Source organism: Magallana gigas, chromosome 4 (assembly GCF_963853765.1).
Source record: "Magallana gigas chromosome 4, xbMagGiga1.1, whole genome shotgun sequence".
Classification (NCBI taxonomy): Eukaryota; Metazoa; Mollusca; class Bivalvia; order Ostreida; family Ostreidae; genus Magallana; species Magallana gigas.
The window spans coordinates 51,741,387-51,756,395 of record NC_088856.1 but is presented as its reverse complement, the minus strand read 5'-3'; the positions used below and the strand labels follow the sequence as shown (position 1 = coordinate 51,756,395).

General features: G+C 33.1%; 1 protein-coding gene across 3 annotated transcripts in view; it reads left to right on the top strand.

The window, feature by feature from the left end:
* Positions 1-15,009, top strand: part of LOC105332492 (protein MON2 homolog) — a 129,459-nt gene that overhangs the window by 14,816 nt on the left and 99,634 nt on the right. For 2 of the 3 annotated variants that reach the window (XM_066082830.1, XM_066082831.1), the window contains exons 20-21: positions 4,112-4,135; positions 9,499-9,600. In XM_066082830.1, coding sequence (XP_065938902.1) covers positions 4,112-4,135; positions 9,499-9,600 — 126 coding nt within the window. The remainder of the gene's footprint in view (positions 1-4,111; positions 4,136-9,498; positions 9,601-15,009) is intronic. The other variant, XM_066082832.1, reaches the window with a different exon arrangement.

The following is a 15,009-nucleotide window of genomic DNA, read 5'->3' as shown; positions in this document are numbered from 1 at the left end:
AAAGAACAGATTGTAACTCGTTTTCTTTTATGAAGATTTTATGGAAAACAAAGAGAAGGGAGGCATAACATTAAAGATTGATGTTGTGATGATGGGATAGGTACCGTACTTGATAGAAAAATCAAAGTGCTAGAAACAATATGTAGGGGACAAATTGTGATGAAACAAAAAGATATTTACCAACCCTATATAGAATGGTGTAGGTTGCATTCGTTTTTGAGCCTTAAAACTTATTTATATTTATTTAGAATGACTGGAGATTAAAGGGAAAAAAAATCCTTTTTTCTTTTTTAAAGTATAAATATGTGAATCAAATACCCCCCCCCCCCCCCCCCCAAAAAAAAAAAAGAAATCAAAAAGAACTTGATACACAAAAAAAAAAGGGAATAAATATATATTGTTAGGAAAAAAGATTAATTTTCTTCTACCTATTCTTTTATGTATACATTGGTATACATATTAGATGTATGGTATATGATTTGTGAATTGTAACATATTATTGTATAGATATTGTTAGTAATTTGTGCATCGTTTATTAGAACAGTGTTGTACAGTAATGATATGTAATTTGTAGAATAAGGAAGAGGACACAGTAGCATTTACTTTGGTATGATGGAAAGCAATTACCCCCCTCAGACTAATGATTATAGGTGTTATTTATATCTCACCAGAAAGCAAGTTATTATTATTGTAAGTCTTCAAATAATTAATGTACATTTTCTTTGTTATTATAACTATAGTGAATATATATTTATAATTGGAGGGTTTGCAAGGGACATGCTGTTTATTAACTATATGTTAGAGCTTGAGGGAAAAAAGACAAAGCTCCTTAGAAAATGTTCTCACAATTAGAGGGGTGGGGGAGGGGGGGGGGGCTGCATTGCCAGCTACAGACAAATGCCTGTAGCTGTTTAATTAGACATTTTTAATGAGAAATCAAGAAAAGATTGTTGCATGTTTGAAACTGAAGTGGCCTTCTTTGTCTGCAACTCTCTGATCCTTCAACTGGAGTTCTGTTCCAGAAATAAACAAACTACTTGATGTTGTATGGCTTTATGAAGGGGATCGTAAATCCCTGCTTCAAAACCCCCCAAAACAGATGGGAGTTCTTCTATACACCAAGAGGAAGTCATAAAAAGTGTGTTGAACTCTGAATAAGACATTGAATCGTAGTAATGATATAGATGTCAAATGTATGTTTGGTTTGTAAAACATTTGAATAGGAATTAATAAAGAAAGTCAATCAATCAATATTCAAAATTATTAGAAATTAGAGTATAATGGGAAATATTCACCCCTGTTTTATTTTTCACCACCTTTGCCTTCTTGTCAGCGGGCAAATTTATATAATTAAGACTGGGCAAATTCCAATGTCTCATGATATCTCTCTTTAAACACATCTTTGTCTGGGCAAATTGAAGACGACTGCAAAACTGTTTGCAAGTGTTGAAGGGTGAACATTGCACCCAGCGACAAAAACCCCGGTATAAAGCAATGTTAAATTTGTTGAGTTGGAGAAGTTTAAGAGAAAACGTAAAATGTGCTGTCACTGCAATGGGGAAAGAAGGATCTGTTGTCCTGATTTCCGATCTTTTTGTAAGAGAGAGATTGACATTTACTTCCTTGGATGTCTGTTCACCCAGCAGACGACAGAAACATTATTTATAAAAATGAAAAAAAAATGATGGATGAGCCATGCCGACAGTGTTAGCGGTGCATAATAGATTGTTCTCTGCATTGCTTGGTCGCTGGGTTAATTACAAAGCTGTTCCAGATGAAGGTCGTTGGTCAATATCAGCAGATACCTACAACATCCGGTGCTGACCTCGTTGGCCTACCCAGGATCAATCTGTTGTTTCTGTTGTTGTTTGTTGTAATGCAGTCTGTTGACATGAAAGTGATGATCTACAGTTTTTAGCACACCTGAGCTGAAAGCTCAAGTGAGCTTTTCTAATCAAAATTTGTCTGTTGTCTGAGGTTGTTGGTGTTGTCTTTGTTGTAAACTTTTCACATTTTCATTATCTTCTCCAGAACCGCTTGGCAGATTTCAACCAAACTTGGCACAAAGAATCACTGGGTGAAGGGGATTGAAGTTTTTTCAAAAGAAGGGCCACATCCTCTTTAAAGTGGAGATAATTCAGAATTATTGAAAATTTGTTGGTATTTTTCAAAAATCTTCTCAAAAACTATTAGGCCAGAAAAGCTGTAACTTGTATGGAAGCATCCTCAGTTACTGTAGATTTAAGTTCGTTCAAATCATGGTTCCCTAGAGTAGGATGGGGCCACAATGGGGGAATGGATTTTACAAAAGAATGAATAGGGAAAATCTTTAAAAATCTTTGAAAATTAAAAATGCAGTAACTTGTGTGAAAGCACTGGTTTTGTAGATGAAAGTTTGAGCAAATTATGATTCCCTAGAGAACAGTGGGGCCACAAAGTGTGTGTGTGTGTGAGTGGGGGGGGGGGGTATATAGGAATAGAGAAAAATCTTACTGGTACACCAACAAAAGGGGCTTGGTATTTTACCATACAAATATGTGGATAAAAATTGGCAGATTTTTAAATTTTTTATAGCAAGATCTACTTTACTATATTGTTAAGATATTTTGATTTTGATGCTGTAATACATGTACTAATTTAATCAGAGTTAAGGCTATTGTTGTTTAGATGAGCTATGTGGCCCCTGGGCCTCTTTTTAAGTCATAATGTCCAGTTATAGTAAAAAATACCCAGAAGGTTTCAAATTTTACTATATGTACTATTCAAGTTGTTGGGTTCTTTGCCGAAATGTGGATTTTCTCAGTTGATTCCTACTCATTAAGTCATTACGAGACCGCTGCAGCTTTTGAACTTTTGTTATTGGCAAGCAGTTCAGTGGTCATACTTGGTTTAACAGTCATTTTGAAGGTCCTGGGTCCATACCTCTAATCTTTGTTGTTGGATCAGGATTAAGCATATGCTCCATACCATTCTCTCTGGTAATGATCCTGTTGGATCTTCATGGTGATCGCAGCATGCATGTACATTGGGGACAGAATTTACATAGGATTTGAGAAATGCAATTTGAGCAAAATCTCAGCTGAGTAAGTTCTCAGGATTTGAGATAAAACTTAGGTTAATAACTTTAAGTTTTTACCTAAGTTAAAACTCAAATCCTAGAATTTACTCAGCTGAGATTTTTCTCAAATTGCAATTCTCAAAACAAACTTATTTAATTCTCAGCTGAGTTGTATTTTTTACTTAGCTGAGTAAGAATTTTCATTGTCACAAGTGGCCTTTTATAACTTCTATATGTTTTTTTTTTAAATTTATTCTCAATAAAAACAATCGTCTGCTTATGAAATCGGAGCCTGTACATACATAGGCACTGCCTGAGGTCCAATCCTTTTATGTTTTTATTTGCATTATAAAATATTGGTTAAATTAACATTCATTTGGATGTTTAATGTCATTTATCAATGTCATATTGTGATACAAATTAGTTAAACTTACAACAGGTTACTGTTTATAAAAGATATGTGATTGTTGCTCGTTTATGAAAAGTTATGTAAACTATTCCAAGTCATGTTATATTCATACAACATAGATTAAATCAAATTAATTCCTTATAGTTTAATTTTCAAGTATGATATTAAAAAAAACTGTTCAGGCAATATCAATATGTTCTATAATATGAGGTAATTAAAAACGAACAAAATTTAAATGTAAAGTCAAGCAGATTGATATGTTTTGCTCTTTGCATGTGTGTGAATTGAAATAAGTGGATATAACATTGTTTATTAAATGTTTTTTCTAATGATTTTAGTGTACGTAGCACATTTAGATTAAGTGGAAAGAAATTATAAGCATCCCCATACCCTTTATTCCAGCTGTGAATGCCCTAATGAAATATTTGACAATAACTTAAGCATGTAATTTATTTTCTTTCAGAAAGTTTATTGATGTTCTGAATTCAAGAGATTTGCATTTTTGAACTTATGTACTTATTTCTAGAGATCTGCAAGTGTGTGTGTGTGTTTGTGTAGATTTTAGTTTTGTTTTATCAATAACTGCTTATTCCTGTTTTCAGTGTACGATTGATATAAATTAACCCGTGTTTGTTTTACTTTAGGTACTCTACTTTTCATGGGATGCAGTAGGTGTTCTTGATGCATTGTAGCACAATGTGACCTCACATGACCTTTATTGACCTTGAATGACCTTGATTGACCTTGTGACTCTCAGTGACCATGTAATTTTTACTCAAGAGACCCTTCTTAATAATCACATCAGATATATAATAATAAATGTTAACCATTTTGTGAAAATGACCTTTAAGATTCTCTGAACTCAGATCATCGATTTTATTTTCTTTATTCGGATGACATTTTGAACTTAGTTGAACTTCCTATTTAGGAAATCAAATATGGCAGATGCTCTTTTATTTTTTTCTCAGTATTTAATTATTTTACCTTTTGATGCAGAATATTAGTGTATTTTTCTTTTTAAGAAAAAAATTTGAAGACATTTAATTGCACAAATTTTAAATATCAAGGGGTTGATGTGTTGATGTACCAGTAGATCATACCATATCAGAAGCAACATAGGCAGTGGTATAATAATGCAACCATGAGTATTAAACTTTTAGTAATTTCTTGGAGTTATTAGAATTCCAAATGATGCTAATAAATGACACAGAGTAGCAGAAGTCAGAGGGATGTTAGGTAATTACATGCTTCAAACTTATAAAGCTCAAAGATTATTATTTATTAATCTGCAATATACCTATAGAAAGTTCTGAACAACAGGTACTATGTACTTTGAATATAGAGACGGTGATGACATGCCGGTCGTTATGTATTACAATTACATATATATATACTGTGTAATCTTGTGTCATTTCAGATTTCTAAATAAGACACCCAGCTAACTTAATTAGTAAATTTGATAACAGTAATGAATTAAATTACTGATTATTGAATCCGTATGATGAATATACACATCCATGTAATAATTAATATCCTGCAGAGAATACAGATGCTCAGGTTAATTATATATTAAATAATAGGTTCTATTTTATGCCATATTTGATTTTAATATGACACCCGTCAGCCATTTTACTGATGACGTCTTACTAGACTTGACAGCTACTAGTTTGACAATATTGAAGCTTGCTTGAATGCATGTTTATATACTATAGTTTTATTATTTTTATAAATGTCTATGTAGTTTTAATCAGTTTTGCATACTTACAGTTAAATCTGTCTTCAATCTTATGACAATTTCTTTTTTTTTTGATACCAGAGTCTTACTTTTGATCAGATATGCTGGATTTTCTTCTCTTATGGAACCATATACTGTACAATATTAGATTTGAAAGCGGTTAAATTCAAATATTTTTATCCATTGTCTGATAAGTGTCAGCATGTTCAAAGAAGTTGTAGCTGACTTGGAAGAAAAGCAATTATATTAGCTTTCCAGAGAGTAATTGTGAATCTGTGCAAAGATTACTTGATTTCAGTTTGAAATGAAATTGTTGATTAGAAATGAAAACTTTCAAAATACCAATATTTAGGCTTGGAGGTTTTCTATATTTACCAAAGATCAAAAAGTCTTTGTCATTTTACCGATTTTAATTCTTAATGGCTCAGAGAGGAAAAGATAAGGACAGAATACATAGTAAAACATTTGATGGCTAAAAAAAAGGAGATGTGATTTGGTTAAGACAGATTAAACTTTACTGACATTTATTGTGCAGCCATTCTCAGTTTGAACTGTAAACCAGCTATTAGTTGCCAGTTAGGACTGATGTCAGGGTTATAACCAGTAATTAATTGATTTACAGTTACTTAAAACCAACTTTTATTCACAATGACTTTATCTTGCAATTTACTTCTGATAAACTGGTTTGTGACGACTACTGGCGTGCGACCAGTTCTCGCCGAGTACCATTTCTCGCCAGTACATTGTGACGTCATTTTTCGTCTATAATTTTATGTGTTGATAAAATGACATCACAATTTACTGGCGAGAAATGGTACTCAGCTAGAACTGGTCCCACGCCAGTAATGTTCGTGACCAAGCCTTCTCCAGACCAGTCTTGTTATAACAACAATACCACAACAAATGGTTTGCGGCGAGAAATACTTACGATAACGACAGTGTCCTCCCGAACCTTGCAAAAATTTCTCGCACGCGAATAAAAGTTGGTTTACAGTACTAATCGTGGATAATCTTAAAATTTTCACAAGACATTAAGACATTTAACATGGTGTTGGTTCTGATTCAGCTTCTATCTGGCACACAATTAAGAGTTGCTTTACAGTATATAAATGTAGTACATGTACCAGTAACTATGTTTGCTAAAGCTAAATTACTTGTAACTAGACACATGTTTTAAATATCATCCCTTTTTGTCTCGTTTGTAATATGTCATTGTGCATTCATTATGGAAATCAGTTTTGGTTTTGAAATTTCATGAGTATTATAATCTGCAGTATATTTCATTAAAATGCTTGTTGATAAGGAAACAGGCATAGATAATCATTTATAGTACATGTACTTTGTGAATTAAAAACATTTTGTCTACTATTTACACTTTTTAAAATGTTAATTCTTTCCATATTTTCTTTTCTAACTATACATGTATTAAATTCTGAATGGAAACTGAATTTTATTTATTTTCATATAGTCAAGTAAATAAACTAGATATATACTCATTTGTACATGAACTTGAAATCCTTCAGCATGTAAAATTAATTGCTTTGAAACCAAAATGAATTTGTAAGGATACTGTAGCTTTAAAGCAAATTAAGCAATGTTCAATATGATATAGAAAACTGAAACATATGAATGCATGATGGGAGTCTAGATTTTGTATTGGATTCATCCTTTGAATTCCAGTGCATTTACATACAATGTAGGTTGTGTGAAGAAACTTTGGAGATGTTTTTAAAATCATATAATGCTAGCTAGGCTTGTCTTACATAGCAAGGTTTCTGGAACACCCTACCCTCAAATTAAACAGATTCATGTACAGCAATGTTGTAACATAAAAGGGAACACAAAGAGGAAATCAAAATACTTGAACTATAGAAGTATTTCAATGATTTGGTCTGCTTTCACCAATTTGGCTTAGTAACGTTGCTGCAGAGTTAAACATTTAATTATTAAAATGCTTTCTCACTCCTTGGCCTGCTACATGTGATTGAAGTACTGGTAGATGAGGATCTTACAGAGGGAATATTTTACAACAGGCAAAAACTTGTAGAGGATACATTTCACAACCCAACAAAACTATTTCACTACTTTATAAAACACTCCTAGGACATTATAAAAACACTCCTGTAGGACATTATTAAAACACTCCCAGAACAACACTCCCATGACATGAAAAATACTCCAAGGACAACACTCCCAGGACATTAAAAACACTCCTAGGATATTTTAAAAAACATTCCTAGAACAACACTTCAAGAACAATAAAACACATCTATAGGACATTATAAAACACATCTATAGGACATTATAAAACACATCTATAAGACATTATAAAGACATTCCATGGACAACACTCCAAAAACATTAATAAAAACACTCCCAGGACAGTAAAAAACCCACTCCTATAGGACATCATAAAAAACATTCTTAGGACAACACTACCAGGACATTATACACTCCTATAGGACACTATAAAAACACTTCTATAGGACATTAGAAAACCACTCTTATAGAACACAATAAAAAATGCATGTAGGGCAACACTCCCAGGACATTAAAAACATTCCTATTGGACACTATTAAAACACTCCTATAGGACATAATTAAAACACTCTTAGAACATTAAAAAACCTATAGGACATTAAAAACACTCCTGTAGGACATTAAAAAAACCACTCCTATTGGACATTATATTAATACTCCTTGGTCATCAGAAGGACTTGAATAATTAAGGGTTGCTCGATTCAGTTCTGAGTTTGATCCAAAATTTTACATTTTAAAATTTATTTTGACTAATTTTTTTTTGATCTAAAAAGAATTTAATTGATACTGCTTTATTATTTCATGTGAATAAGAAAATAATTAAAATGAATTTTACAAAAATCGAGCGTATAATTGTGAGATGATTAATTTCTTTATTGTAAGTGTCTTTTATGCTTTGTTTTCCAGCTTTATAATTGGAAAATATTTGAAATTGAGAAAGTCCAATGCCCTCAATCTTGATTTCACCTTCTTTTTAAGGATATAATATGTATAAAATATTCTTTGAAGAATACCCCCCCCCCCCCACCAATTCATGCACCAAATTGAATGATGATGATTCTGGTGCATCAAAATGTTTAATGCACGCACTAGGGCCTAGGGGATGGTAGAGGGTACATCTCTACAACATAGGAAATCTTTGGGGACTCTATTTATTGAAGTATTACAGATATCGCTGTCAATTGTTCTGATACAGATATATTAGGAGTTTGCTCAACACCTCGACCCATTGACATTTAATGATCTCTATTGTGTAATAGGCATATGCATTACATTGATTCAACATCAGTCTAAAACGATTTTTCCAAGAGTGTTGATATACGTTATATTCATGGTTTATTCATTATTCTCGACTGTATGACTCCTAATTATCATCCACTTCATCTGCTCAAAATTTCTTGAAAAGCCTTGTGCACACAATTTGATATTTATATCTAAGATAATATTTATAAATACTTAGCTACTGTATGGAATTTATTAATTTCAATATTAAGCCACTGTATGGAATTTATTAATTTCAATTTCACTGATAGCTGCTGAGTTGCGATTTCATGAAAATAAGGAAGATGTACTTGCTTAAAATGAAGAATCTTATACTGTACAGGGAAGTGGGATTCCCTAATTATCCCAAGCTGTTAATTCAGTATGTCAAAACTACATGGGACATAGACCTACAAAATGTTTTACAATTAACATAAATCATACTGTAGACTTTATATACATGTATCAGGTTTTCAAGAGTTTAAGAGTGTCTAAAATCATCAACTATCAAACGAATAATGGTCAAGTGGCAGAGAAATATTATATGTCAGTAGCAGTAAGTTCAATTCCACATTGGTCTGCTGGTCACAGTTTCTTGATGGATAAATTGAAGTTTCATCCAGCTCCTAATGTTAAAACAAAAATACATGTACAAGTACATCTCACAATAAACCTGCCTACATGTTATGGAGACTCTGTAGTAACCGTTACATCATGTATTCTGGATTGGTATATAAGGTGTAATGTCTTTAATATTGTAATAAAGTTGTAAATACCTGTATATTTTGTGTTTTGGGAATTCTGTGTATGACATATATTGTATAGTATTGACAGTGTATATTGAACATGTAAGGTCAAAATATGTTTTTCTGTTACTTATTTTTTATTTAAATCAAATAATGAGGTAATTTGCACTTTTGGTAAATATAAGTTTCCTTAATGATAAAAGAACTTTTTTTTACCCTGACTGATGTGACCTTTGACTTCCTGTTACAGGAACCATCCCTGTTTGCTGTTGCTAAGCTACTGGAGACAGGACTAGTCAATCTGCACAGAGTGGAGGTGCTATGGCGACCAGTGACCAATCATCTGTTAGAGGTAGGTGGGGCTCAAATGTCAAGTCACAAATCTTTGCTTTGACACCATTTAATGGCTTTAATGCGCCATTTCTTCAAATATTCTTAGACTAGATAATATTATAAAGAATGGAAAATTTGAAGGTCATCTTCCTTTGCCATTCTCTGTAATGTTGAATTCAGTGATATGTACTGAAAATGAAACAGAGAATGGGTTTTGTCAAAATGGCTTCTGTAAGAAGCGCTGAATGACAAAACACCTGATGAAATCTCTGTTTTATAACATAGGTCAACAACTGGGTAGCAATGAAGTCAGTTGGTCAGTTCCCAAAACATGGTCTCGACCAACATGGGATTGATCAACATGATCAAGAATTGCTTTCTGTAACCCAGACCCTGGGCCTATAAGAACAGGTTGGAAATGCTCTCATCCTACATGTTTTTCTGTAAATGTTTGTCTTGCCTTGAAACAAAGTTTTTAGCTCAACACCAAGGCTCAGCTAATTGTTCCTGTCACAAAGAAGGGATTGAGAAAAAAACAGAAAACCAGACCCTGCAGCTTTTGGGGATAATGTGTGGTTGGACACCTTGGGCCCGAGGCAGAGTGTTGACCCGACTGTCACAGCAATGATGTTGGAGCCAGTGATGGTGAGTACAATTCTAGCAATTCACCACACAGCCATTCTGTCTCATTTCCTCATTTTTATTTAATGTGTCATACAAAATGTACCGAACAGCATCATGGATTCTAGCAGGTCTAATGCAGATGGCCGCTGCAAGTCGAAATCTGAAGTATTATATCTTAAGTTGTTTAGTGTTTATAGCTGCAGTGTTGTTGCAGAAAGTAGTCTGGTAATTTAACATTTTCTTTTTTACATGTTCAAACAAAAGATGTCAATGTTTTAAATTATTGCCAGTAATGCCATAGAAAGCCTTAAAGAATTCTTTATTTCATTATTCTAATACCGGTAATATATAAGAGACAAGGAGTATGAATTCCGCGGGCACTTGTCAAAGTTGTATTAAGTTTCTAGGTGTATCCTGAAATCCTCCCTCTCTTTCTCCAATGCTTTCCTCCTTTCTCCAAATCTGTACAGTCAATTTAGCCTTGCCGTTCATGAACTGTGGAATCATCATTGTCCTTCGGGGACCTATTATCGTGGCTTTCATGGGTAACCCTTGCCCATGAATTTACATCCCTACGAACATTTACACAATCATTTGTTACATATTTATTAAAATTATCATAATTACAATTCTGACAAAATGATATCCCAATGAACCAGGACAATTTTGGCTACCTACAAACATTGACCCCTCACAAATAATGATAATAAAAATGATTCCAGTTTCTGCTGCAGGACATGTATCAAAAAATTATAGTCCTTATGAGAATGATAAGATTATGATAATGAAGATCTTTAAGGTTAGGGTTTGCGGTTACAGGGAGATAACTCGCACATTTTCATCGTGACGTAACACCAACTACCCTTTATTTCAGTTATGACGTCAAAATTTATATGACGTCATAATGATTTCAATTTTTTTTTTATTTCGCGGGTTTTTTTAAGTTTCAATGAAAAAATAAGAGGCAACAAGCATTTTATCAATTTCCACGAAAACGAAATCCGCATCATATGGTTTTGAATAGTGTTTTAGAAACATCAGTTTACACATATTCTAAGATACGTTTTTCCTGAAATCGGTGGACTTGGAAAGGTTTCAAATAAGATGTTTTCGTTTACATAATAGTAGTCCAAAATAAAGACTTTTGTTGCATTTTATTCTATTTTCAGATAGTTCATCAGAAATTAATAAAAGTGAATCATGATATTAATAGTGATATTATTTTCGAACATTTTAAGCATAAATAACCCCCATAATAGTCACATATAAAATGTACATATTTTCACGAAATTGTTTACATTTCATCAAAATGAAAATTGGAAATCATGAACTTTGACCTTTTGTAGTTATAAAACGGGACGGGCAAAATTCATTTGAGTTTCATGAGAAAAAAGACTTTAGTATAGTGAACAAAATGGTATGTAACTTTGGTACAACCTCTAAAAAGTGCAAGCCGCAAACCTTACCTTAAGTGGTTCTTTAAGGAGGCTGGATGGTCAACAAATGCACCATCAGATCCGCCGTAAACTTTTATTGACATTTGATATTTTTTGTCATAAACTTACATTTAGTAAAGAAAAAATCCAAATATTTTAGCTTTAAAATTTGAGCATTTTTTGTATCTTTATACAGAGCTCTTCTTCAAAAGGAGGTAAATAAAGCCTAAAAATGGTTACAATCATCCAGCCATCTTAAGAACATATAGTCTGAAACCTTACTGAGTAAATGCACTAAGCGAAGAAAAAGATTTTGGCTGTTGGGTATCTAGGGAAGTTATTATCATACTCTGGGAACCCCGTGTACTGAATTTCATGAAACAACGCTGAATTTCAAATATTAATTAAAGAGAGAATATGCACCAATTATCTTGAAACTTGGCAGTGAACCCTGGACATCAAAGTGACATGATGATGAAGGCCTAATCAGACGTACTAATTCCCCGAAAATTTTAATAGCTGCGTCGAAACAGAGAGCATTCTGTTTCTGAAGATTTAACTTGAGAAAACACTTACATTAAAGGGACCGAACTCTTGTATAAAAGAGGATTTAGATTATATTTGTAACTCTTGCTTGAAAGAAGGTTCTTTTGGTTAGCAGCAATTGTCTGAAGGTCTACCAGCTTTTGACATTTTAGTTATAAAGGCTCATCAGTCAAGTACTCGCATAGAAAACGTCTCCTTTGTAAGCACTTTATTAATGGTGGGGAGATATATGTAAGGCTCAAAGCATGCTTGGCATTTAATGTGTTTCATCTCATAGGGCTTGTTTCAATACTGCCAGGGAGAGGGGAGAGGATAGTTGTGGAATTTAAGTAAATGGTAAAGATGAACAATTTTACCAAAATCAATGTTTCGTCTAAATTAAGTATGGTTTTTAGAGATTGAATGATAATTTTGAAATTTTATTTAAACAGATGTTTATAGGGTCACTAAAGAATGAAATTTCTCTACACCTTCTCACCCTCTGTGACAGGGTGTTCAATTTTTTTAAAGCAATGTTATAGCGAGTGAAGCCAGCTCTAAGAACCAGTATGCGCGGGAAAAAGAACAAGCTAAACCTACAGCTAGTTCATCAAACAAAATTTTTTGTCTACGTCCCGTAATGTTCTCTAATGTTTTCACCCATGGTGCTTTGCCAAAAATGGCCGACTTTTAACTCGTAATTTACGGTGACTTTAGGTTTGAATACATGTTTTGAGTACCGCATATGCTTTGGCGAAAGTCAAAAGATTTGTTGCATGCTTCCATACCTTCGTATTGAGTCGAGAAACGTAAACAAAGACGAACAAAGTCATGGATGACGTCACAGTGCACTCGCGCTATATTTCCCGCGATAAATTTAGAGGTCACGTGGATCAAACATCTGTAATGAGTGTACTGGTTATTTCAGTATAGACTGCGATACCTGCCTCATTCATTGACATATGATTTATTTTTAATCTTTTTTTAATATAGAGATTTTATATATATATACTAGCAAGAGCCATACTTTACTGTCATATCGATCCATTTTAAACTAATTGTGCATGCATGTACAGTAGGCAGGTACATGTAAGTATATGAGTAGGGAGGAAATAAACAATAGGACATTTTGAACTAAATAAAAATGAATAAAATGAAAAAATAACCAGGTAAAAAAATTATGTAGATATTGCATATAGTCAGACCATTAAATTTAAAAGTGGGAAATTACACACCTACAAACAGGTACCGGTGTAACCGTGATCTCTCTCTCTCGGGGTAGGGGGTCGCGCTGTATGTATCATAACCATTAAAATTAGTAACTTTTGCATACTTATTGTAGAGCATTAATACTCTCTCAAAAATTCTTTGACGTTCGTACCTAAATAAAACTATATGTTGACAATGTTGCAAAGTATGTGTAATTCTTGCTGCGCTCACCAGAACGGTAGCACCGTAAAACATATTACATTAATTCAGATTACTTTTTGTGTGTATATATATATATTTTTATTTTTGTCATTCTTTGTTTTATACGATATACCATGGTTTGGGAAGTTTACGCTGTATAAAACACAAAGCGGTTTATAAAAATTAAAGCGTAAACTGTTTCAAACCATTTTATATCATTTAAAACTAATAAATATTGAATTCATTGCTTAGAATTTAATTTTTTTACTCATCATTGTAGATAAAAATGGTCATTTGACCTTTGAAATGATGTAAAATTGTACAAAATTCAAACGCAACGTCAGGCATATTGATACGATTTTACGTTAGTCTTATTATGACGTAGGCAACATTCTTTATATGATATAAAATAATTTTCTAGCCAATCAGAAGGTGTGTTACAACCAGAATTAAATTATTAAGATTTCAAGAGACAGTACGATTAAAAAAAAAAAAATTTGTTCTGTGATATTCTTCATGTACTAGGAGTTTTGATAAAGATTTGAACATAATTATTAGTTATATGAATAGTGAAAGAAATACTGAAATGTTTTCTGACTTTATCACTGTTAAGGGACCTAATCAACCTTTCATTGGTGTCAATTATTAAGACCAACTGATAATTACCAAATTACCGCTCCATGAGTTCTCTACATGCAAATAGACCGCTCTGCAGGCTATAACAGTATAGCTCCAGGCAATAGGGTTTTCGGGATCTCTCTTGCATTCATGGAATCCCAGTGACGTTATGTGACCTCTTGGGACCCCCAAATGATGAAACACATCTAGTAATGAAGATTAGCAGAGCTGGCCATGTTAAATCAATCTAGAGTTTCTCATTGAGTCCCAGAGGGGGACAAGTAATTAATTTGACCAATAAGTTTGTGTAATTAGACCTGAGGCTCAATAGATAAAGAATGAGAAAAATATGAGGAAAGGTGTTCCAGTTTTCCTGTGGTTGTAATTTGATTCTCAGTACTGTTGTCATCTGTTTTTATGAGCGTAAGCTATGAAGTGTGTAGTATCATACACTTAAAAAGGCAAAGTGTAATTTAGACTCGATGGTCATCTCCAAATTGAAGACAAAATATCTCTTACCTTTATTTTTTTCAGTTTTGTATCCCTATGACTATCTCTTACTATTCTCTTTTTCTTTGTTTATCCTTTTTTACTCTGCAACTTCACTGGTCCTGGTTTACCTCTCGTTATCACTTACACCTCTTAATTCTATCTCCCTCACTATCTCTGAGACATTCCTCTCTCTCTCTCTCTCTCTCTCTCTCTCTCTCTCTCTCTCTAATCAACTTCTATTATTATACATATTCAGTATTCTGCAGTATTCATTGGTTTTCCCATTTTGATACTCTCTCTCTCTCTCTAAAACAGACTTCTAT